Genomic DNA, 27,191 nt, shown 5'->3' with positions numbered 1-27,191 from the left:
GTCAAATAGAATGTTCTCATTCTTTAAATTATAAATCACATTATTTAAGGTGTGCGTGTGTGTGCGCAGGCGCACACATGCACGTGTGTGTGATATAAAAATAAAAAGAAGGTCATGAAAGGAAAGGAAGAAATCTTAAGGGAGACAAGATGGAGGGTAAAAATCCTATGAGATGAATACATGAGACATAAAATGAGTGAAGCATCTGAGAGGAGGAAAAAAGCAACTGAGAGGAGGAGGGAAGCATCTGAGAGGAAGAAGAACACAGGAATAGTGAGAAAGGCAAAAGAGTGGCAAACATGAATATATTTATGAAAATGGTACAATGGAATCCTTCACATTGTATGTTAACTTCAAAATTAATAGAAAGGGGGCATAAGTTATACTTTCCTTAATTAACATCAGTATTTACTTAGCATAGGAATTTCCTGAGTCTACATTTAATTATATTCTATTACACTTAACTTGCTTGTATTTAATATACCTTACCTCATGAAACTGGCTTCCTTGAAAGTGCACCAGTTCCATTAAATCTGCAAATCCAATAAACAAAACGTGGGATCTCACTAGGAGTGAAAGGCATTTAGAAATATGTATGCTTGGAGGGCAGGAACATTCCAGCCCAACCCTTCAAAGAAAGCGGCTTCAAAACAACTTGCCTGTATTTGAGTAGTAGGTAGTTAAACTCTCATTCCACCAAGATAAATATTATAAGAAAAAGATCAGAAGAACTCTTATTTCATAAATAGTCTCTGGGATTCAGTGTTGGGTAATTCTTTAATATACTTAAGTGAAAAGGAATTTCTAGTGGTTTCTATCTCCTTATAAGAATGTATGGGGATGATTTCATGCCCAGAATAACCTCTTAAAAACCAAGTGTCAATCACCAGAATTCAAAAGGGCTGAAGTTAAAAAAAAATAAGAAAATAAAAATGGAACATATATATCCTTGGCAAAAGTTCTTTGTACAAAACTATAACTAAGAATTCAGTCTGTCCAACAAAGATTGAGAAGTTATTTTTTCTCCTAAATATTTAAATTTTTCCAGAAAAGGTATTGTATGTGCTTTTTCAGACTAAAGTATTCTTAACCTCCGTTCACAAATATGCCTTCCAAGGCATACATACTTCTAAATGCCATGTACTTGCCTAGTGAAATCCCATCATGATAGAATATAGAGACACCTAAGATTTTAGCTTTATCTTTGGTTGTTTGGAGAACCAGCCAGATTGTTTTTATGCGTGGGCACACATGAGCAGCTCAGAAGTAAAATAGCATGGATAATTTCTAAAACATGTCTGTACCTGTTTTAAATTTTGTTATTATTATTTTGTTCTATCTTCCATTGTATACCACTGGCCAATGAAGTTTAATGTTGACACTATTTCAAGTTCTAAAATGGAGATAACTAGCAGTAGCTCCTGAATGAAGTCACTGCAAGTAGTTCTTTCATGTGGCACTTGATGCTATGATCATTATAGTTGTGCAGTTAGAAACAAAAACTGTTAAAATATAAATTAGGGATGTTAGCAATAAAGCCATTAAAATGCAGAGGAGGTAGGTTTTGATTGTCTCTTTGCTATTACAAGCCAGGGTACATTTGCCACTGTCTGCATTAAACCTGAACTAAACCATTTATCTGAAAACTTGTCCTTGCTGGGAAAGAAGATCAAAATTTTCCATTTAATTTTGCAGATTGTCTATTTACTATGATGTAGTAACAAAGTCTATTTGGTGAGCTTTAGAGAGCCTGGGGTACTGGGAGGAGAGAGCTGGTGTCTGAAAGCAAACTTGTTGGTTATCTACTAACAGATGGAAGGAACTGAGCTAGCCTGGTTGTCAGTGAGTACATCAGTGAGAAGGATTATTTTTTTTTAAAAAAACAACACTTACGGGAACCTGCTAGACAATTAAGTAAGAGGTAAAGGTATCACATCGAGCCCTGTGTTAACCCCATGATCATACCACTTGTGACCTCTTACCTGCTGCTTGTGACATTCCACCTCTGTTCTCATCTTCGCATGGCTGCACCTGCCTTTACACTTCCCCGAGTCCTCAGAAAGTGAAGAGCTTCCAACTGTCAAGACATCCTGAAGAACCTATATTTAAAATGAAGCACTCTGTTGATAAGAGATTTAAAGTCATCTTAGTAATTCTTTCATAATTATTAAAACTTCCAGTATGAGAGGAGGCATTTTTTATGCTCCTCATATGGTTGACTAGCCTTTATCTTCTTCATTTTCTGCATGTGTGTATATTTTCCAAGCCTCTGTGCTCCCCATAATGATGTGTATAGTACTCAACCTCCATTATTTTGAAGGAGATCACTTTTGTTGACTTCCCTGACTCTTAGTGAAGAGAAGAGAAGAGAAGAGAAGAGAAGAGAAGAGAAGAGAAGAGAAGAGAAGAGAAGAGAAGAGAAGAGAAGAGAAGGGGGTTTTCTCTAGTGTGTTTGCTATCTATGCTATTCAAATTTTGGTGGCACCTAAAAGAGCAGACTCCCTGGACAATCTATGCAGAGGTTCTGAATCCATAGGTTTAATGGAGGATCCACTGCTGTATCCACACCATATCTCCGAGGAAATCAATCCAAGTGGCCATTTGTACAATCAAGGTACCACATGCTGCAGTTTCTATTCTGATCTGTCTTTTTCTAGCACTCCATTCCCTGAGCTGACCAGACACGTTTACGTTTTATCAAGACACCTATTTACTCATGACTGTGTGGGATGATACATGCTATGATTTTTCCAAGGGATGAGGAGGCAAAGAGAAGCTTCCATTTGCTAGTGAATTCTCATCCCTTCTCATTAGCCCATGGGCTTTATAGTGATATTTAGATTATGCTACACTTGTTTGGAGAGTTACAATTCATGATGAGTTTAATAAGAATAATTTTCAACATTGTGACAGATGCTTTCTTCCACGAGTTTTCCTCAGCACCATAATTGACAGCTTAATAATTAGTCAAGTGAGTCCTTTGGATTCAGAAAAGGTTCATCTCAGAGATCTATGAATTCACTTCCTTGGGGAACAGGTTACAAAACTTAATAGGGCAAACAGATGATCTTAGTGGTAGTGTACTGTCCACACTGCTACACAGGACGTCATAAAGACAGAAAGGAAAGCCAGCTTATAGTCTTGAACAGATATTGTCACACTGGGAATTTTCTACTAGAGGGTTTTAGACTCTATACACACCTTTTAGTTCAATGGAAGTATTAGTTTTCAGAACATTGCAGGAGAAACTGAACAGATCAGTATAAAATCAGGACCCCCTAAGACCACCTTCATAGCACAAAGGAGAAACAAAGGCGGGAAATAAGAGATAAAGAAAAGAGATACAGAGTGAGGGAGAAAGGGAAGAGAACAAAGGAGAGAGATATTTGTCCTGGGTTGGGGCAGTGGGGCAAAGGACGGCCTCTGGAGAGAGGACACAGACATAGCCCATAGGACATGTCTGAAGGTAAAAGGGTGCGGCGTTAGAATGAGGTGTTTGATTTTAATTGAGCATGTTTAGTAGATGAGCCAAAGGGGTCATTTGATTGCTGGACTTCTGTACTTTGATATCTGGACCTCAGGAGAAGTAAGTGGCCAAATAAGGGAATAGAGTTTGGTGCTATCTTTAAGAATGTAATCTAATGGTTTTCAGCAAAGCAAAGGAAATGAGGAATAGGGCAAGTCCTGTCCGAGCCCTATTTGCCATGCTTGGGCTGGCTAGAGTGCCTTTAGAAAAAAATAGGTTTTGGTGATGCTGTTTTGTTTTTCATTTTTATTTATTCTTCCTCTAGGGGAAAATTAAAGAACAGATATTTTAATAAATTGTTTTTGTTATTTATTTATTTATTTATTTATTTATTTATTTATTTATTTATTTTGGTGAGTTGAGAATCCTTATGTAAGTGAAAGCATTCAGTTCTTTTGAAACATGTATAAGCTGCATACTTCTAGGCAATAACCACAAGGTTGACCATTTAAAGCTGTTTGAACAATAGTAGCCAGAGTCCTGAGAGAGTGACACAAATGAATGATAGCAATCAAACATTTCAGTGAAATGTCCAGGACCCATGACAAGACTCCTTCTGGAGACCATCTTATTTTAATTGCCTGGATACCACTCAGTGCTATTCTGAAAATTTAAACATGAGTCATGAATGAAATGTGACTTGAACCAACATTTGTTTCATCTTGGTACTTTCCAACTTCCTTGAACCTGTCCTAGATTAGTCCTTTCACTATCAGTTCTGATACACTAAATAATCCATCCATTCCCAAAATGATAAGGTGGCAGGCAAGTCAATTTTGCTCTGGATGGCTCTGGCTGTTAGGCTCAATTCTCACTCCCTTTAATTATCTATCATTTCTGTAAGAACTTGATATTGGCAAAATTCTTGGTTATTTTCTTCAAAGCAAATGAATTGAACTAAGTACAAGCATACATTTGCAAAGCTCATATTAATTATTTGTGTTATTGTCTGTTCCTGTTGTTATTTTTAACCCTTGTGTCTCTACTGAGTGACTGGGTTAGCAGGCAACTAAAGGTTGCTCCCAAATTCATGTTCTGAGGTATACTCAAAGCATCTCCGTATTTATTGCAATAGTTAAGAAAAGAAAAAGAAAAAACAAAAGAATAGTGTTCATCATAAAAATCCAGGTCTTTGAACACTTAAGAGCTTTGAAGTTTAGTTCTTAGAACTCACATCAGGCTATTCACAACCACCTGTAACTTCAGCTCCAGGAAATCTAGTGCCCTCCTCTGGAATCTGAGGGGAGTGCACACACATAGTACACAAAAAAGGCACATACATACAAATAAACATAAACAAATAAATTTAAGCTTACTAATAATAATATTAATTATGTGCATTGCATTATCACTTTATATCTAGGCTTTTAAGTGACAGTTTTAGTTGAGCAGAGTGGGCTGAAATCTTTTGGAGTTGTAAGTATTTGGGGGGGTTTTATATAATTTTGTATTCCTTATCATGAATCATAAGCAATGAATTATGGGTTATGTTAATGTGATGCCTTTTAAATGATGATGCTCAGATGAAAAATTGGTTATTACATATGTTGTAGACTTTCTAATTAAACTGATTAATTAAATCATTCATTCATCCTTTCAGTATTCAGTGAACATTTAAAAACTTTGTGTAACAAAGGCCTTGTTCTAGACACTCCAGAAACTACAGTGACCAAAGCAGAAAAAGGTAAAGCTGCATGCTGCCCTGCTCTCATCAAGCCTTTTCTCCATGAAGATTCATAGTAAAACTGTATTTATAGCTAAGCATGAGCTGGCATGCAGGACTAGGCACATTTTAAAGATAAGCCTGCTACTTTCTTTAGCTGTAGATCATTTCTGTTACTTTGGTCATGAAATAACTAAGTGAGTGATGCATATCTTAATTCATCCACATTCTTCAACATGCCTGTGTTTATACTTGGCTTAGCTCTTGGAAAAACAACAGTACAGGATTCATGTTTTTATGATAAATTAGTGTTCTCATTCACCAGAATATCACATTAGTTCATGAAACAAAACACATACACATATAAATACATACATCTATATAAACAAACATATACACACATATATACATACAGACATGTACATATACATGCATATATGCACATACTTATATACATACATACATATATACACATACATACATGTATACCTCACACATATATATACATGAACACACATATTTATACATACCAGTACACATACACACACACACACACACACACACACACACACACACACACATATATATATATATACATGCATATATTACATATATATAATATACACATATATTCATACATACATGTCCACATATAGCCATAGTACACATATATCCATACACAGACATATACAAACATATGTCCACATTCACACACTCATTGTCATCCCCTTATAGCAATTCACCTTCTCCTTGGAGCTTAGCTATTGAGTCACTTGTGGACCCGCAAAGCCCTGCCTCTTTTTGTGGCTGGTTCCTATTCACAGTAGATTCAACCTTGCTTTGCAGACAGCAGACATCTCAGCTTTGAATTTGGCCCCGAGTATGCTTCCATTCATCATGCATGCATGCATCATAGCCAGCTCCAGAGCCATCACATTAAAGAACAGCTTGCTTCCTCAGGAAGCTTTTGTGGTTGAGCGAGATATACGTTATTGTTCACAAACACCCCGTGCAGTTATGTGGTTCTTTTTTAAAAAGTTCTTACTGGCAACTACTATTTCTCTTTATACTTTTTTTTCATGGTCCTTTGCAGGGACAAAAAATTCCCTAAAGCATCCTAGTCAAATATGGCTACATGGTCTGGCTAGGTGCTCTGTAAACTGGAGAGCTCAGCATCAACAGAGGGAGAGGAAGCACTGTGGCCCTGCTTCTGCTGTGATTCAGAAGAACTCTTGCTGAGGCTTTTGTTTTGACCCTCCTTGCTTCACCGGCTCTGGTACCTTATTGAGGCGTTTAATTTCACACGCATAATGTTCTTTCTTCCTATTGGCCAGAGCGTTGTTTTCCTTCAACAGCTTATTCTCCTTCTTCAGTGCTTGTAATTCTTTCCTTAAGATGTCCTTTTCCTTCTGAAGAAAAGGACAAGAAAACAAGATCCAAGTCAAAAATTACCAAAGGGAACAATAGGACAGAAATTCTCAGAGACTGGCTGCTTCTGGCAGATAGTCATCCCCCAAACATAAGCAAACTGGGCCAGCAAGGTTTTCTCTAACATTCATTTTGAGCAATATTCTCTGAATAAGGGACAGGGTTACTGAATGTATCAAAACGTAATGCTATTGTGGTGATCTTAGGGGTAAAAACTGAAGACCTTAATCCTCATATGCAGTAGTCAAATCAGTGGGTGTGGTGTGCAATCTACTTCCTATTCCTAGAGAACTGGTTAAAAGCATCTAAAAGGCCTAAAACATGGGGAGTGGGGGGGGGGGGGAAATCACTGAAATAAACTAAGTAGCTCAAGCCCAATTCTATACCAGAGACAAGGACAATAGCTTGTAGACAAATAAGAAACTTCACTACAGATAAATATTCAGAGTATAGCATTGTCATAACTGCAGTTAAACGGCAAAAATCCAGCCTCTGAGTGCCTGTCAGTGCCTCAGACAATCTCCAAGAAGTTCCCTGTTTTACATAACTGAGGATCCTGACTCATGTCTCTCAGTTCTTCATTTTATACAATAGAAAAGTTTTGTGGAGTAAATTGGAGCCTTAATGAGAATTCAGTCTAGAAAAATACATATTGCAGAATATAGAGAACTCAAGATGAGAAGTAGCTAACATAGTGGTTAAAATGTCATTTCAGTCACTCTCCAATCTAGTTATTATATTTGAGAAATTAATCTCAAGCAACATATTTCCTTTAAAAGGGAAAACATCTCATTAGCACATCAAGGGGCTGGGCCTATGCACTTAGATGAGTTAATCATTTTCTATTTAACACAGGTTAAGAGAATAGTATTGTATTACATCTAGAAAAGGTTCCCAAGTACATAAGGGAAAAAAAAATACTGAAATTCCTGGCTAGGGTGTAGCTGGAGAAGGAAGTGAGCGTTGTGCTGCATGACAGAAAAGAACTTGCCACAACCTTGTTTCCTGGTTCACCCTGACAGTAATCTGAGCAAGGTGGGCAAACCTGGGCTTACGGTATGGTGAGTATTGCTCTTGGTAGTAGTGAAGAAACTCAGAGAGACATACATGCTCTCTGTTAGAGTCAGACTACTGAGCTAAGGTTCCCAAGAATTTGGGATTTCCCCCCAGGAAACTCATGCTGGGAATGAACCCTGGTGCTGGTGTGTGTGTGTGTGTGTGTGTGTGTGTGTGTGTGTGTGTGTGTGAGAGAGAGAGAGGGGGGGGAGGGTTGGGGGGATTTGTCAGATCCATTCACAGGGCAGACTGAAGAAGGGCAATGATTATTCAGTGAGTATCCAGCAAGAACCACAACTTAACCAGGACTGGTTAGTGGTGAACACCTCTCGACATCTGTTTAAAACTGATAGTTATGTCAGAACCCAGAATGTGAACTTGAAAGTCACAAAACCTCTTTCTCCTTGTTCTTCCCAATGTGGGTACACACACTGACTAAATTTCCTTTCTCAGGTTTTCACAATGATTTGTCACTTTAATTTGCCTGTTGAGAATAGTGTCTGAGTCCTGTGTGTCAGGACATAGGTTTCACTCTAGAAGTTCTGCTAACAATATTGTTGGACTTCTGCACTCAAGTGTGTGGTAGTGAAAAGCTTTCCTTGCGAATACATATAATCGTTTTTATTCTTACTATAGCTTCAGAGAAAGATCATTGGAATTTAACATTCTCTTTTCATATACTTTATTATGAAGTACAACGAACGAAGACAAAGCTTGCATAGGGAGAAACCCCTCTCACTGCAGCCAGAAGCCTGGGTTCAGGTCTTCATGTTCTTAAGACTGACCTGCTCAAGGCTGGACTCAGGATTGTGAAATGAGAGGATGAATAAGTGGTTCTTAAAGTAGTCTGCTTACCCAGGTGTGGTCAGTACTTCCATACCCCCAGCACTTGGGACCCTTAGCCAGGAGGGTAGATAGCAGTTTCAAGGCCAGACCAGGGTCAGTAAACAATTCTGATCAGGAGAGTTAAGACTGCCAGATTCAGTGAGACTTTGTTATTAACAATAAAAAGGAGTCACAGAAAAGGCTGCAAAACCCAGCAAGGTTCCCATCCAGTCAGACACTTCGTCATTTCCTGGTCATTGGAGGCACGACTCCCTCCCTCCCAACTCCTCCCATCTCCACTCTGGGGCTTTGTGCCTGCCTGTGGCTCCTAAAGGAGCCGGTTTTCTTAACTAGACTTTGCTCAACCAGAGGCCACCCACCTCGAGCTGCCTGTCGCCCTCTGTCACACTTTGCTTCTGTTCCTTCTCTAGGGTGTGAGTATTTTCTGTGGCCGCCAGTTTAGTTTTCAGTTCCAGGACCTTAGGGGATCATCAGAGACAGTTGCAGACAATCACACCAGGTGTCCAGCCCAGGGCACTTGGGATCAAAAGCGCCTCACCCCACACTATTCAGAGGACCCCCCAAGAAAGAGCTCTTCCCTACAGTACATCAGCACGTTTGCGTTTTAAAGGGGGTTTGCTTTACAGAGAAAACACACGGTTTATTCCCAAATGGTGTCCTGCTCATCTCTCCTTTCTCCAAACCACTTCTACTTCCTACTGGGAGGAGCTAGAGTCTAGAAAGCTGGGCTCCAAGCTCTCCAGATGTGCCTGGACTCTAGGAGGTAAGAGGCAAGAAAAAGCCACATGTGGCCAGAAAGCAGGTGGAATCATCCAGGCCTGGGATCTGCCAAATTAAATCTTTGAGAGAGAACCTTAGACATGGTTCTTCCTCCAGTTTGAGAATTGTACTTGTTCTGACCTCTGGGTTCACCGGCCACTCTGGGAAGTTCTTTCTGGGAACACTGCTGTTAGATTTGGAGCCACAGCCTGCTCCAGGATGGAAAACTAGGCGACCAGACAACTGTAGTGGCATACTGTCTTCCTGTTTTCTAGACTTAACTCTCTGAGTATCAAATGGGGAAGAAAAAGCAAGGGCTGTTGTATTACTGTGGTCAGTTTTCTTCGTTCTGAATTATTTAGGGGAATTTACTTTCTTCTGTCTTTTTGAAAATGAAGTGCTTTCAAATAATAACGACTTTAACTTATCAAAAACAAAATCCCCCCCAAAAGTTCCTTTCTGGCTAAAAAGCTTTTCCACTGTATATGCTTTAGAGAAAGCAGAAGGGGTATTTCCCTTCCACTCTGGCTCTCACGGCTTTTCTCTGTTTCTCTATGTATAAAAGGTAGCTGATTTTTTTTTATGGATTCCTCACTGACCAGACCTCAACCTTAACTTAGCAGTAACAACTTAGAGCTGGGAACACTCAGGAGAACTCTTGGGACAGAACCTATGCTACCCTTCCAGCACTGACTCACACTGCATCCTCAGGACAAAGAGACCAATCATGATGGGAGAATTCTGTCCCTCATTTGTCAGTAGTTAGAGATTCACAACATTCTCTTCTGGCTCTACCAAGATTAAAGAAATTCCCAAGGAAAGAGTTTCTTACCTTTCTTTCATATAACTCTTTCATATTTCGGAATTGTTGGTCCCATTGTTGATTGACATCCAGGAGCTGAGATTATTAAAAATTGGTGATTCAACAAAAGATTTCAATCTATTTGGAAGTTTTGAAAATATGAGATCACTATTTGAACTTATTCAGATTTTCAAAGCCATAGAAAAAGGCAGTTCTCCTAGGAAGCTCTGGTTAGACTGGGATGGTTTCGATGTCAGGCTAAAAGAGGATTATGAGGCCATGGATAGAAGAGCAGACTCACACCAGAGTCTGGTGGAAGCCTCTCAAGAGCTAAGCTAAGAACTCCAACATCTACTATAAGACTGTAAAAAGAACACTTTCCTTTTAGAGAGGTTTCAAGTAAGATTGTTAAAACGGCCATGCTCAAGGCCTGAGTGTGAATGGCTTCTCTCTTTCCTAGCTGCAAGCCTATAGTTATCTAGGAATCTCATTAGAAACCCCATTTACAGTGGAAAACAAGGTGTGTCTTAACGCCTTTCTTGCAAACTTTATGAACCACTGTTTATTTTATCAGTGTACAGTCCTACCCTAGGCACCTCAAGTGCCATCCTATAACCTGGCTTCTCAAATCAAGTAAAGGAAAAAATGTTCCTATGCAGCTCTGTGAGTTGCAATTTAAGTCACCAAAATAGTTTCCATAGCTACAATGAGGAGAGTGAGCACAGCTCTCTTACGAGGAGCCTACCTCCACACTCTGGAGTACACCTTATTCTTTCCCTGAAAACTTCTCATTGTTTAAGTCTATGTTCAACCTCTTTGGTCATAAATTCCAACTCAACTTCATCCTGGCTAATCCTGAAATTCTTTTCTGTGGTGAAGTCAAGTATCTGGCTTCCTCTGAGTGGTGGTCCCCATAAGCCAAGGGAACACCTTAAACTGTGGGTAGCAGTGCTGGGCTGTGTCCCCCTTAGTACTGCTACTGGGAATTTGGATGGACACATTCTCCTATCACAATAACTAGCTCATGAATAAAACAACAACAACAACAACAACAACAACAACAACAACAACAACAAACAACCCTAGGTCTGAAGAAGCCATGTCTTAACAAGTCAGCTGAGGTGTTTATTACTTTTCCTACTTATTTTTGTTTTCATTTTTGTTTAATTCAGCCAGAATCTAGTGAAACTTTGCAAGTATTTATATTCTGTAAAAATTATTATTAGCCGAAGGCTCTCTTTACATATTTTTCTTGTTTGTTTACTATATCTACCAGAATGAATTCTTGCTACAGCTTTTCAAATAATTTATCTTAAAGTGCAAACCCTGCTAATTGTTGTGCAGTGACATACTTTAGAATGCAAATATATTTTTGATTCCTTTAGAATGAAAACATTTTTGATTCCTTTTGGATGAAGGTAAAATAAAATCATTCAGAAAGTTTAGATTTCTGGGAGTAATTGTTTTTGTTATAAGACAATATTTAGAAATACATTTAAAACTCTTTGCTAACTAGAAGAAAAAAACCATCTTGGTCTGTGTTTCATTTTTCTGGTAAGAAAAGTTCATAGTTCTATGTTGAAAAAAAATCTCTGCAGTTAGCAGCATGACACAGATATCAAAAAGATACAATGTCCATAAATAAATAAGTTAATTAAATAAATAAAACCCCAAACTTCCACCTAAATATAAACAAAATCAAAAAACCTAATCCACAGTGGCAGTTATTAGAAAACTCTTGCCCTGAAAACTCTTCAGTTACTTAGTATGCAGCTGTAGAATGGACTATGAAGATGCTTGGCTCATTGCCATGCAGGTCTATGGCATGGTGACATTCTGCAATAGGTTAGTGATTTTCCAGAAGGACACAACACTTCCCAGCATCAAAGGGGAGGAGAAGGTTCTGAAGAAGAAAACAAGGAAGCTGAAATGCACAGAATGAGTCAGCAAACAAACCACAGAACTCATGTGTGATGCATCTGCTTTGCTTTCCACCTCCTCTGTCAAGAAGAGTTCTAAGACCCATTAAATCAGGAACATGCCAACAATACAACTAACAACATTCGTTAATTCCCAGCCGTGTTTTAGAAATCACATTTCTTCTAATGCATTGTATTCTATGTACTTTTTTTTCTTTTTAAGATTAACATTTAATTTTTATTTTATCTGTTTGGGTATTTAGCATTCATATATGTACATGGACCACATACATGGCTGGTACCTCCAGATGTCAAAAGAAGTCATAAGATTCCTTGGGATTGGAGTTACAGAGAGTTAAGAACCATCATATGGGTGGTGAGAACTGAATCTGAGTCCTCTACAGCAGCAACAAGTATGTTAACTACTGAGCCCTCTCTCCAGCTCTTGACAGGTATTTATAACTCACATTCATTAAGGTAATTAACTCGGGAAGTCACTGAACTTAAATCCACTGTGCATAAGTTTTTAACAAATCGAATTTCTTCATGTGCCAGTTTACAAAGTCATTGGCAATAAACTCCCATGATGCATATGGTGAAAATATCAACAGTTGCAAAAGCTGGGTTATAACTACCACATTCACAACATCAACACTTTTTCAGTTGTCATAGCACAAACATGATTTCTAAAACCTTTTTATTTTAAAATAGTGTAGTTCAGTAGTCTAGAGATAAATACTGTGATTTAATGACAGAAATAAGACAGTAAGAATATCTTATTTTATTCTCAGTCTTAATACATGGCTATGTGACTTTATCTAATATTTCTACATTACCTCTTGTCTCTGTTTTTCCAAGTGCTTTATCTTTTGTTCAAGAGAATTTGTCAAGTCCTTTCTTCTTGGTGGAGCACACTTTAATATTAATAAAAAAAAAAAAGGTTGAGATTAAGCAGTCAATAAAGAATAAAGAGTAGAGATTCTGATCTTCAGAAACCTCATTGATCTCACCTAATCTTGTGTTTTGTAAAAGTATTTTTCATAAGTGTTGTCAATTTGCATTTTTGTGGCAGATGCTTACCATGTGCAAGGCCCTGAGTTTCATTCCCAGCACTTAATACACAAAAACGTCATCACAGGGACAAGCTGAGGGACAAGCCTAATATACTGTTCATTTATTTTAATTAATCACTGAAGCAATTCACTAATAAATTTTAAGTAAGCAAGACAAACACATACAGCTAAAATGCATCAAATTGATTATAAATTAACTGCCAGTATGACCATTACACGATTATGTTATAGAAGTGGGTGGAGATTATTTGACCCTATCTAATTTAGCCAGCCTTTTTAGGTGGGCCATTAGAACACACATTTAGACTAAAAATAAATTATTGGCATAAATGAGGACTAAAACCCTGTCTTAGTTACTTTCTACCCAGGAATTGAGATAATCAATCAAAGAAGGGGTTAAAGTTATAAAAACTACTTGCATTTTGGAAAATGCATCACCTCCAGGAAAAGAAAAGAATTACAGAAAAGAATGCTTCCCTGCTGTAATTCAATAGTCTCTATATATCCTATCCAGGTCATTAAGTAATTCAGTGAACTGGGCGATCAGGGCAGTCCTGAGTTCTGTGCTCAGGAGCAGTCATTACCATGAACCACAACCCTGAATTCCATTCATGAACAACCAAGGAACATTGTTCAGACATATCCGTCTTCACCAAAGTGGTTAGAGAAAAGACTGGCAATCAGCTTGGAATTTCAAAGACTTCTTTCATTGGAAACTATTAATAAAATGATTGTTCTAACTTATTCATATCTTAGTGTTTCAGGGATTGATAACATATTTACAGAGAGTAGATGCTGTCCTTTGTTCTTAAACTTCTCTAATTTAGAGTCGTGTTCTCATCAGACCACATTCTAATGACAGTCTTCTGCTGGTCAATATACAGGGTGATTACCTCAAGAGGCCATTTGGGTAAACCAAAAGTGTGACATCAGAACCTAAGTGGTAGCAAGGCCTGGCATTATTATTGGACTTTCTCTTTGCGGGGATGATTCTAAGAAATTGGGCCTATACTGGATTAGAACTGAGTAAGCACAAAGTGTCCATAGTCTGAAAAATGCTATAAGCTGATCCTACCCAGCATGCTCTGAGCTGAGCAAGGCAGAGATGCCCTGAGGTTGATTCTAAACTAGTGATTCTTCCCAATAGCCACAGGGGAGCCTGTGAAGGGTAAAGCAGCCTGAGCACTAAACCAGTCCTGTGGATTCACAATTCCTCCCTAATGATAAGTATCCTAGCATCCAACATCATGTTTAGAAATATGGTCTTTAGGTCCTCAAAAATCTTCCTATTTGTGATACAAAAATTGTGAGTAGCAAACACTTGCACGGTCTGGGATCTGGTGTTCCATGCACCCTCCAACCACCCAGTAATGTTCTCTATGCAAAAAAACAAAACAAACAAACAAAAAAACAAAATAAAAACATTGAATCTTGGCTTTTATTTTTATAAGGTTTCTATACTAAATCTTTAAGAAACTCTACTTGTAACCACCCCATCGCATACTAATGCACGAGATTCTGAAATAGTTATAACTGGAGACAAGATAGTACACAGGGACAGAAAGGGCTTTTGAAAGAAATCTATCACCAGTCATTTCTAGATAAACTACTCAGCAAATTGTATCATGGTTTTTATGTCTCAGGTACATATTAAAACCAAGCAGAGTCAAACAATCACAAAGGTGTTCATATTTGGAGTAAGGATTTGTGTGTGTTTGATTTTCTTCAGCTAGCAAAGTCCCCTGATATCATAGTAGATGCAAAGATAAATTGTCATTGTATTTCATTGTATTGGACCAGTCAGTGTGATCTAGAAAGGGCCTACTTATGAAACAAGCAATACTTCTAAACAATTCCTTATTCTCACTTTCTGTGAGATAAAGTCTGTTGAAAATGTCTGGGTATTTCTTCTTCTCCTAAAACATTCACGTCAACTACTAAGACATTCAAGTTGCGATACAGGAAATTAAATATCTAAATGAATAAATGAATTTCACTTAGTTTCTCATTATGTCTTGGATAACCCTTTAAGACGAATTAGAGACAATCGAGCAAGTTAGCCGAGTGGGCAATTCACAGGCCACTGAGACAAATGACTGAGTTTGATCTCTGGGACCCACACTGTGGAAGGAGAGCCCTAACTCTGGCAGATAGTCAGTCCTCTGGCCTCCGCAGTCACTCTGGCATATGTGTATGCACACATTCAAAATAAATGACTACAAATAAAACTAAGAAAGCATAATAATTGATTCATTGAAATAGCTAATGTATCTGTAATAACTGAAGAAATTATAGCACCAGTTGACTATATTAATACTAAAAGTCTTTTACTGCTAAATAACATTTATAATCACATCTTTATAGTACTTTTTTTTTTTTTTGGACTTTACATTGAACTAACCTCTTCTACAGAAGGACAAAATCGCATAGGGAAAGGAATCTGTGCAGATATGGTCCTGTCGTTTAGGAGAAGCAGCCCAGCCCAGTGTGTTCAAGGGTAACACAGGGTCATTAGTGACCTTTTGTATGTCAGATAAAACAGGTTCAAATTCTGAGCAGGTCTTAGTTGAAGAAGGCAGCTTGGCTGCTGATGGTCTCTACTTCCCGAACCCTCTACCATTGTGTTCTTAGCTCTGGGTATGAGCACCCTAACCTGACACATGCTCTTACCTCTGTGTGCTCCATGTAAGCTCCAGCCGCACTCAGTCCAGCCATGTCCTGGGAAGTCAAGGGAGCTGTTTTTCTCAAAGTCTTGTAAAGCAGAAAGAAAAGGAGAAAAAGAAAATCTCTTGTGGTGCCTTTTACAATGAGAACACTGCAATTTTGGAAAGCGAATGTCTCTGTTAACGCGTGGTAGAGAACAGCGACAAGTTCTCTTTAGACTCCTGCAGAAGTGACTGCATGTTAACCACACAGAATAGGGATGCATGGGGAGAAATGTGATTTTAACTTTTATTGGCTTCCATGTAACTGGGATTTCCCAGGATGTCTTACGTAGGCAGGCAGTGACTAAGATGTGGGGCACATTGGCCTTACTTTGTATATAAATTGCCCTTCTTCCTTTAGAACAGTTTCGCCCACTAGAGGAGGAAGTTTCTACCCACAGAATGCCAGGGGCCAATCTAGCCTTTCTTCTAGCCTAACTGCCAGAAATTTACTGTATCTACCTGAGTAGTTAGGTCACTGTTGATTTTTTGACCACTGGATTTCTTGTTTTCTATGGGTATGATTTTCCAGCAATGTCTCCTAAGCGTGAATTTAGCTGTGTAGGCCGTGGTGAGTTGCATGTGCCTGTGAGTGCTACGAACTCTCACAGAAGCAAAAAAATAAAAAAAGAAATAATTCTTAACAAAATAAAATCATGTTGCTTGCACAACAAGCATTCTGTATTGGCGTAAAGGACAAATTGGCTTCCAGATTGAATATTCATAGGCCGAGCTCAAATTTTGTTTAAATCATTAAAAAGTTTTTCCTCCAGAATTTTGGTCTGCCTTAATTGGCGGGCTCCTTCCTGTCTTGCTACAGACCTTTTAGTTAATGGTGTACTGGAGACATGCTACATAGTGGGCGGAGGGCATGGAGTCACTGAAGCTGTGCTTTGGACTGAATATTCTAGAACAACAACAAAATAAAGGAAAGCAGGGGTTGCTGGAAGGAAAAAAACTTCTTTCAGTTTATTCACATGACTGGATACTTTCATGCAGATACTCACACACAAGTAGGCTAAAGTAAAAAACAAAACAAATGAAAACAAAAACAAACCAAAAGCTCTGGAACCACAAAACATATTAGAGAGTGTGTACATGTCGGAGGCTTGATTTCTTCCCAGACAGTCTATCTCTCACTTTCTCCTATTCTACTCCATGTTAAATTAAATTACCTCAAATGAGGCTTTTCTCCTCTCCTGTGTGCCCGTGAGCATGCCCCTTTGCTGTCTGCCCCCTGCCCACAGACCTGGTGAGCACAGAACCTCGCTCGTCCACTGATTTTATGCTGTTTTTTTTCTTCCCAGTCAGAGGGAATGCTTCTCCAGTTTTGACCATGTGTTTCCTTTTGCCATATTCACCTCTGTATCTACACTGCTCTAGCAATATTAAACATATTTCATTAAATGAGTAGATTGGTGAATATCCATTATACTATACTCCAAATGCGTGGACTTTTGTTAAGTGCATTTGCTTACATCCTGCTATTTTGAAGATGTGTTTTGAAGACACATATGAGTGAAGGAAAGTTGTGCTGCCTTAGAGCAAAATCAAAAATATGTGTGGGGTTCAAATTGTTCCTATAGAGTTCTGAAGGTAAAAAGTTACGATGACACACATGTTCTCTGAGTGTAGAGGATAGAAACAGAAGTTTCCTAGATACTGACATGTTATCCACACTGAGACATGCCCATCAAAAATAAAGAAAAATCTTTAGCAGGAAAGCAACTTTATTCCAACACACACTTATATAACCTTCTTCCCACCCCCAAATACACATGCTCAGAGTGACATGTATACAGTTAAAAGTTCTTTATGCTTTTCTGTGTTAAGTTGCACTGGAGTAGGAGAAGCAGCAATGTGAACCCTCAAAAATGGTCTAAAAGAACATTCTCTTTAAATGTTATTTTTGGCATGTCTGTCTCTGAAGTCTTCCCTGTCATGAATCCTGATGCACGCTCCTCACATGAGTCATGATGGCGTCTATCATGTCAAAATTACAGCTTTGCAATTCTTATCACAACTCCTCCATCTCTTCTGCTGTATAGATTGATAGCATAGTGAGTTTCTATGAGTTCTCCATCCTAAGATGTATGATTAAACAAGATTCCCTGAGAAAAATGGGAATCTCAGTAGGCCTGACCCAGGAATGAAAAGAGAGGCTCTACAGGTCTCTGTGCCTTGACTCCATTCCCTCTGAAGGACAACCTTCAGTCACTCCTTCTATCAGGAGAGATCTCACCAGTTGAGGTGACTTTCAGAGAAACTGAAGTCTCACCTCCACCTCTCCAAAGCAATTTTAAAGCTTTCTCAATGATGAAATTGCCAAAGTAATATACATAGGAGAAAATTAACCTAAGGAATTTTTAGGCACTAATCAGCAACTACCATTAGCAATATTGACTACATTTCTTTCACAATTAGTCTGAGAAGAAAGCATGGCAAGTCTGCTGATGCCTGAAGGCTTTCTTTGGCAAGCTTTTGAATTGATATGTATGGGTATTGAGGGCCATGCACGATTTCAGTAAAAGACAGAGGACCTGAAAGGAACATGTTCTAATTGTGGGGTTAGGTCATCTCGTTTCATACTCAGCTCTACCACTCAAGGCTTGTGACTGGGTAAAATGTTTCAGCAATTAAAGGGTCAACTCCAACATTATGCAGTGGGATAATGGTAACATCTTTCCTAGAGTGGAAATCTTCGATTGTAAAGATAAAAGCCTGGGTAATAATCATGCTGTGATATTTAACACGAGCTAATCACTTACATAACAAATGAAAAGGGCCAGCCATATTTGGTGTATCATTCGCTATGCACTTGGAAATGAGCTCCAAAGAAAAACAAGCAAAAGTCCTTGCTTACAATGACATTTACACATCCGATATCCATGTGTGCATGTCTATGGATGTTGACAAGCATATGTAGATGTACTTATGTACACATATGTGTGATGCTGTATGTATGCTTATGTGCAAACTGGACAATACACGGAAGCCAGCAAATAAGTGCTAAAGCCAGTAAAGCAAGTAGCAGCTCAGAGCAGAGTGCTCCATCTCCTCCATTAATAGTCTGGGAAGGACTTAGTGTCCAAGGTTATACAGACAGTGAAAGCTGAGAAGCTGTGCAATAAAAGGACAGCTTAATAAACACTACAGAGATGGCCAAAGCCAAACACAGAGGTCTAAGACACCCATTTTAACTAAAGACCTTACACGTATAAGTCTAGCTACAGAAACTATGTATGACTTCCAATTTCAGAGAAATTTGAATATAACAATTTTATTATCAAAGTGGATTTCTAGTAAAAACAAGCCTGCAAAAATATGTATTGTGTATTTATTACATGGGAAAGATGGGCGTCTACGCACAAGGTAACAGATCCCAGTGAAAGTAGTATTACAAATATGTAACATCCTGTGCCAGTCAAAATATGTAATCACCAGTTGATCTAGACCTCACTCACACCAGCTCTAACAGCCCATGTTAACAGCCATCTTGCCGTCTCCACTGGGATGTTTCAGAGTCACCTTTGTTTCCACATATCTACAACCTGTTTCCAGACTCCCTCATAAGACCCATTTTCCTCATTGCAATTAGTGAAATCTTATTCTTCAGACCAATAGTCTTAGAGGCATCTTTAACTCCTCTTTAGATCTTAGCACTTGTATTTATTTTTTATGAACATTTTCTAGATTGTGTGACTTCAAAACAATAGCTTGCCATTGCTACAAAATCTAGAGCATTCCCAGATTGGTGACTGATAAGTGGCAATGAAATAAAAATATTTTTTATAATTGGCTCAGAATGGGAGTTTATAATCTACTTTCTGCTTTTATCCATAGAAAAATGTTTGCAACTATGTGTAACAGTGACCATCCCTGGCTCTAGCATTTTATAGTCCCATTAGTCGTTAGTAAAGTGGCCTCATTTAAGATGCTTGGTCTTTGGACTGACAGCAAACCACTGTTGTATTTAAAGACCCTAAGTCTATTCTGAGTAGCTTCCTGCCACCTTCTCTCTTTGTCAGCACAGCAGCTACTATGCGACTTTAATGTCCATGTACCTCATCACATCTATGTGGAAACAATATTTGATCTTAGTCAGAAGGCCGAGAAAAGATTATATATAGAAATTATCAGTTATAAAAACCTATTTAAAGGTATAAGGCACAGTGGATCCTGAAATTTTATAAAAGAATTTTTATTCCTGAATTTTTATAAAAAGAATTTGGGGACTTGATATTTCAACTGATTGATCCCTTAAAGCAGAAAGAATCACCCCCTATATTTATAGTGATCATTACATTTGTGCCTTCTCTAGGACAGGTAATGACTTCATTAAGCAAATTTAGACAGGTTTCCTTTTTCATAGAAGGATTTCCAAACACTTAGGGTATTTGTTAGTGCAGGACAATAGCATACGAAAGTTGTGCTTCTTGGTAGATTCCGTGAAGAACTTGCGTGGTCCTGTGTGCCTTTTACCTTTAAATGGCTTTTAAACTGATCATTTCTAACCTGATCTTTCTTAGCCTTTGACTAAGATCGAGTATCATTTCCACATAGACGTGACACTTGATTCTCACTTAGGCAATTCTTTTTCTGTTCCCTAAAAGTGCCCTTCGTCCAGCAGCATTGCACTTCAAAGGCTCTACTATAATTTCACAGTCTGTTTTCTTGCTGCTAGGCTTTCTTGCATGCTTTTCACTACCTTCCCATTTCCTCCACACAGTGAGTCAGTCTGTTGCATTTCGCTAATCTCTATTTATTTTTGGCAATAGACACCGAGAAAAAAGAGAACTTTGCATTTGTTTCAGAACCTTCAATTAAATTATACCTCTTCTATTCCATTATCTTCCAAACTCATCAAGTTGTAAACTGATTTTCTGCTCCTGCACCAAGAGTCTGCCTATCATTCTAGCGATGACTCCATTCAAAGTGAAACCAGAGCTGCCTTCCATAGTTCCTTGGCCACTGGCCCACTCCTGCCTACTCAAATAGAAATGTTCCAATCCTTTTCATTCTGTCGTTATCACAGTGAAAAGTATGAAAGTGTTTGCTTTGTTCTGAGTAGAGAATTGCCTCCTTCAGAGTGTTACTGCATTAAATCCAAGTTCCAGCCACTTGTCGTGGAGACCAAGCTATTTACTCAAGGAATCAAATATTTGAGGACACATTCAGAGGACAGTCTGGAGCGTGAATAATGAAGACTCCCTCCCAGGGCTGTTCTTTTGAGAAAGAGAGGAAGGGGCTACTGGTTGAAGCAAGTGGAGTGCTGTGGCCAAGAAGAGAAGCGGCACCTGAGAGACTGCAATCACTCCTGACACAAACCAGAGCACAGTTCCCAGATGACAGACAGGAAGGAGGGGAGAATAAAAGCAAAACAGTAGAATAATGGTTTTAGTTAGATAGATTTAAGCTTAGGTACTGATTCTAAATCCTATGAGCTGTAAGATCATGCAAAAATTATTTCATATTATTAAGTCTTTTCCCCATCTGGACAGGGGTAAGGATTAAATAGGCTAGTGTAGAGAAATGCTTTGCAAATTGCTGGATCAGAGTAGTTACTAACTAGACCCCATCCAGAACCCAAACAGTAGGAAGCTGATAGATAGTAATGATACACATCTCTGGAAAGTATTGGAAGTACAAGATGACATGAGGAACTTGCATAACTAATGCTGAGAAAAACATTTCTTATCCTCAAAGGTAGAAGCCACCGTATGCAGCTGCCTTTAGGACATCAGAGGACATACCCTAGCTGGGGAATGCTTGGTACAAAGATGGCAGTGTGACTGAAAGCAGACATCTAGGTAAGAGGTAGATATATAAAAACCATTAGCAGACTGCGGGAGACAGACATAAGAAAGGTCACATGGCATCTTTCATGTGAGAACAGGGAGATTGCTTCTGTAAGTGGGATGATTCGGGTATAAAGTGTTCTCTCAAATCCTCGTGTGCTAAAAGCCAATAAGCTTTGGAAGTGATTGGGTCCTAGGAAGCTGATTTAATTGATGGATGGATTAATCCTGGGATATATTTACAATATGACAACATTATTAGGAAGTTTTCCAAAGGAGAGGTGGAACCTAGATGGAAAAAATAGGTTAGTAGTTACATGGCCTGGAAAGGTGTTCTTTGTCTCTGGCTACCTCTGCTCTGTAGCTTTCTTTTCCTTGACACCATAAGACAAGCAACATTGCTCTTCTGGACCTTTCTGCCATGTTGTTCTGCCTCATAACAGCTTCAAAAAAAAAAAAAATGAAGCTTTAAAAAAAAATGAGCCAAACAAATCTTTCCTCCTTTAAATTCTCTCAGACATTTGTCATAACGATAAAAAAAAAAAAACAAAACAAAAACTTGATTCCCATAAGTGCACTGCACATTAGCTTTCCCTATGGATTCTGAGAATTATTTGTAAGGAAATTCTAGAGGCCATTTATTCTAAATATGACTCTATTATAGCACGTGCCATTGAATATGCTGACATCCTCTAGGAAAATCTCCGTTGTGATATATTTCGTATGATTCTAAACAACTTACTTTCTAAAAGCCTATGCTCTACCAGTGAGATAGCTCAGTGGGTAAAGATGTGTGTCAACAAGTCTGATGATCTCAATTTGATTTCTGAAGCTAACATGGTAGAAGGCGAGAAGAACTCTTTCAACTTGTCCCCTTATCGCCACAAAACTTGTCATGGCATGTGTGCACCAAATATTTGTACACATATACACGACATTTAAAAAGATTGAATGTAACAAATAAAAATTCCAAAATAACAAGTAATAACACTTACGAATGATGTGTAAAGAAAGCTGATGTTTACACCAAAGCAGGGAGGAACAAATGCCGGATGGGAACGTGAACATGGCTGTAGGTTTGTGAATGATCTGAACAGAAACTGAATAGTACACCCAGTAGGCAAATATACAGGGCTTCTGTTGGGGATTGGTTCTAATGCTTTGTCTTGTTTTGGCTACCAAAAAAGCTGCACTTCTAGACCTGAGTCTGTTAAGTAAGGATAGATGACAGTGCTCTTTTTTATTGACTATAATGTTGGACTGGGTAGTAGGTCTTTCTTGTACCTTATAATCACAAAATGGTAATAGCTGTGCTCATTTCTATTTTGAGAGAAAGGGTTTGTTGTTTGTTTGCTCGATCATTTTTTTTTATTCTAACAGAGAGGGTGAAGTGTAGCAGAAATTTCCCTGTCCAATCTATTTGCAGCAGGAGGCCTGTGATTGGACAGGGAGAAGGGAAGCAGAGTTAAGAGTGGTAGAGAGGGAGACACAGGAGGAGAGGGAGAGGAGAAGGCAAAATGGACGCAGATGTGAATCTTCATGGCTTTAGTAGTCTCAGGTAGTTATGCATATCAAAAGCTTAGGATAATTAAGATAACATCTAAATTGTCTGGGCATCTTGTGTATTGAGATTTTATTGATATATAAATCCATTGATATGTGCATTAAGAATTTTGATTTTGCTGGGTGATGGGTAATGTGGTGGCTGATTGCAGGATGGGCTGTCATGGTGTTGGGCTGGTGTGGCCTCAAAGGGAACTCGGGAGCTCTGGTCCTGCTGGAAAGCCTGCCAAGATGATGACAACCGGCTGGGGCAAGGCAGCCTGCCTATGCAGGTATTAGTGCCGAAACATGGTGGCTGTGCTGGCAGCCAAGCTGGTAATTCAATTTTAAATATCTCCCGCTATAATAACTCAAATAAAGATGTCTATTGCACATGACTTTTATCTGCTTCATTTTAGGCTCCACTGTCCCAGGTTCACACTGTCAACTAGGGAAGTAACAATAGGTACCTTCACACAAGTGGCACACACCCACAATTTCCAAGTACATATGTAGGAGAATTATTTTCTTTTCATTATTCTTCGTACTGTTTCCTTCAGTCACAACCCTGAACAATGAAGAAAAGGACCAGAGAAACAAAGTACATGAGAGGAGAGGACTATAGATATGAATGGGTTAGACATTTGAAGAAAATTGAACTCTGGTTCCTGTTAATTGAAAATAAGAGGAGGGGTGAACAGAAAGGTACAAGTGTCAATTAAATTTGTCAAGGTAGAAGCTACTAAGTTTTTGTTCATTTGGTTTTGGATTTTCAAGACGGTTTCACCATCTGAATGGTGCTCCCTAACAGTGCTTCATTTTCAAGGTAGGAGTCTTATAGTGTTTATGTCTGTGTTAGTGACGGCTGAAGCTTGTATAATTCTGAGATATTTCTTAAGAAAAAAAAAAGAAAAGAAAGCATGTGAATTTATGGTTGCAAAGTTTCTATGGCAATAAATGTTCTTTTAGGGTCATCTAGTCCCCATTTGCTCTACATGAAATGTTCGTCTCTGATTCTTATAGTCTTCTATGTGCTACTTTACTGATAAGAACTGAAGTTATTTTTGATCAAAATCGAATGTATTCAGTTTTCAACATCAGCTGGGAGTGCAAAAGTACTCCCATTGGATCTTAGAAATGACTGTTAGACATGAGATCTAAATTGTGAATTGCCCACAGCTGCACAGTCCCCTGTGTTTTATGATGAATCCCTGAAAAGCCACCTCCCACATCCTGAGCTACAGCTTATCATCTCCACGTACACAGCAGTGCGACAAACAAACATCTTCAAAGAAAATCAAAAGCCAAAACAATTCCTTATCAATAAAGCACCCCCCTCTTTTAAGCAACGCAGAAAGAAATAAAATCAATGGCAAAAAAAACCCTATGGTTATGAATTGTGCTGATCTTAGCCAACTGGGTCACCTTCTCCAAAGATGCTTTTGGTACCCAGTACTCTTTCCAGTAGCAGGACTCCGTTCTTGTTTCTCTGAAAACCCAGAGGCTTTGTTTTAGGCTTCCTCCTGGCAGGGGCTTTATACTGACTAGAAGACAAAGCTTGTTCTGACTCACACTGCCTTCTCAGCCATCAAGAAAGTTGAGGGCTGACCATAAATGGCTTGGATGAACACATTGTAAAGTGTGTGTTGAGAGAAAGCAGGAAGAGAATGACTCCTTACCTTAGAAGAATGGACATTTCTGTGGCTGGCTGTGGCTTCTGGGCAACCTGCTATCAGATCCCGGATTTTGTCATCAAGTTCCACGCTCTCACACCTGGGAAGGACACAGGCCAGTCACTTGTGACAAAAGTGATAGAAAGTTATTTAAGGATGCAGTGAGTTTACAACAGACAGGAAGGTGGTATAGTGCAGGGTAACTCTCTGCAATCATCTTTCTTTATCAGCTGCCACAACAAAACTCCTTGCTAACAGTCACTCCTACCCTCATTTTATCTACATTAACATGAGTTCAGAATGTTGATTTACTCAGTAAAATCACACCCAGTAACCCTTGTAGGACAGAATCATATATATATGCTAATATATATAGAGAGAGTGGCTTTGTGTGTGTGTGTGTGTGTGTGAGAGAGAGAGAGAGAGAGAGAGAGAGAGAGAGAGAGAGAGAGAGAGTCTGTAAGAAGGCATATGGAGGGTGGAGGTGTTGGCCTTCCACTCCACCTTGTCTGTGAAGGCTCTTTGTTGTTCAAATTGTGTTCCAGGTTAGGTGGCCCACAAGTTTCAGGGACTCTCTTTCCACTTAACCCTCTTATCTTACCAAGGACATACTGGGATACAGAGGTGTGCTTCTATGACTGGCTTGTGTGGGGTTCAAACTCAGATTCTCATGCTTTCTATGGCAATTGCATGACCTGCTGAATCATCTCAGCCATACTGCCCAAAATAAAAGCTAAATATTTTATATATATATATATATATATATATATATATATATATATATATATATACAGTTTGAGGAGATGATTAGTAAAAAGTAATACATGCAAGAAAAATGCAGTAAAATATAAATGAAGCAAACCTGGGGAAAATGAATATGATAGATTGATAGGATAATGTACACTTAATAGGCATCTCAGGAGCCAAAGAGAGAATATGTCAGGGACACTGTCCACAATGAGTGTAGAATTCTAGAAATATTCATTCTGTTCATTAGCCCCTCTTGATGTTTTTTATTTCTGTATACCTTAGTTAAGCTCACACCAAATCCTTAAGCATTTACTTGCCATCAGAAGGAGATGCTACTTTCTAGCTGAGAGTATGTTGAAGCAACTGTTAGGAGAATCTAACCTTGCTTCATTCTGCCACGCACCACCATAAGCTGTGTTCCATCCAGTGGCCAGTTACTGATGGTACTGACAGTGCAGCATCCCTTCTAGTGCAAGACCAGTATTCTTGTCAGTTTGGTTGTGAGTCTAACCCTCCATGGTGACATTGCTCCAGCCCACATCAGTATTCTTTCCCATTATGCTGTGTTGGAATGACAGCCCTGAGATTCCACCTCACACCAGTCAGAATGGCTAAGATCAAAAACTCAGGTGATAGCAGATGCTGGTGAGGATGTGGAGAAAGAGGAACACTCCTCCATTGTTGGTGGGATTGCAAGCTGGTACAACCACTCTGGAAATCAGTCTGGAGGTTCCTCAGAAAATTGGGCATAGCATTACCTGAGAACCTAGGTATCCCATTCCTGGGCATATACCCAGAAGATGCTCTAACATATAACAAGGAAATATGCTCCATTATGTTCATAGCAGCTTTATTTATAATGGCCAGAAGCTGGAAAGAATCCAGATGTCCTTCAACAGAGGAATGGACACAGAAAATGTGGTACATTCACACAATGGAATATTACTCAGCTATTAAAATAATGAATTCGAGAAATTCTTAGGCAAATGGATGGAACTAGAAAATATCATCCTGAGTGAGGTAACCCAATCACAAAAGAACACACATGGTATTTACTCACTGATAATTGGATATTAGCCCAATAGCTCGCAATACCCAAGATACAACTAGCAGACTACATGAAGCTCATGAACAAGGAAGAGCAAAGTGTGGGTGCTTTCGCCCTTCTTAGAAGGGGTAACAAAATACTTATGGGAGAAAATATGAAGACAAAGCATGAGACAGAAACTGAAGGAGGGGCCGTCCAGAGACTGCTCCACCTGGGTATCCATCCCATGTTCGGTCACCAAAGGTAGATGCTGATGTGGATGTCAGGAAGTGCATGCTGACAGGAGCCTGATATAACTGTTTCCTTAGAGGTATTTTAGAGCCTGAAATACACAGAGGCCGATGCTCACTGATAACCACTGAACTGATCATGGGGGTCCCAATGGAGGAGTGAGAGAAGAGACTGAAGGAGCTGAAAGGATTTGTAGCCCCATGGGGAGAGCAACAATACCAAGCAACCAGAGCTTTCAGGGTCTAAACCACCAGCCTGGGAGTACATAGAGAGGGACCCATGGCTCCAGCTTTATATGTAGGGGAGGATGACATTGTCAGGCATAGGTTGGAAAGGAAGTCCTTGGTCCAGTGAAGGCTGGATATCCCAGTG

At 39.0% G+C, this 27,191-nt stretch overlaps 1 protein-coding gene across 1 annotated transcript in view; it reads right to left on the bottom strand.

Annotated features, from left to right (window-relative positions):
- Tnip3 (TNFAIP3 interacting protein 3) overlaps window positions 1–27,191 on the bottom strand; it is a 99,685-nt gene that overhangs the window by 22,138 nt on the left and 50,356 nt on the right. The window contains exons 3-9 of the mRNA XM_034512317.2: window positions 24,797–24,890; window positions 15,743–15,823; window positions 12,836–12,913; window positions 10,111–10,176; window positions 8,879–8,977; window positions 6,470–6,598; window positions 1,983–2,099 (exon numbers count right to left, since the gene is read on the bottom strand). Of these exons, the coding sequence (XP_034368208.1) occupies window positions 1,983–2,099; window positions 6,470–6,598; window positions 8,879–8,977; window positions 10,111–10,176; window positions 12,836–12,913; window positions 15,743–15,823; window positions 24,797–24,890 (664 nt within the window). The remainder of the gene's footprint in view (window positions 1–1,982; window positions 2,100–6,469; window positions 6,599–8,878; window positions 8,978–10,110; window positions 10,177–12,835; window positions 12,914–15,742; window positions 15,824–24,796; window positions 24,891–27,191) is intronic.

This window comes from Arvicanthis niloticus, chromosome 9, assembly GCF_011762505.2.
Source record: "Arvicanthis niloticus isolate mArvNil1 chromosome 9, mArvNil1.pat.X, whole genome shotgun sequence".
Taxonomy (NCBI): domain Eukaryota; kingdom Metazoa; phylum Chordata; class Mammalia; order Rodentia; family Muridae; genus Arvicanthis; species Arvicanthis niloticus.
This window is presented reverse-complemented; position numbering and strand designations above follow the sequence as displayed.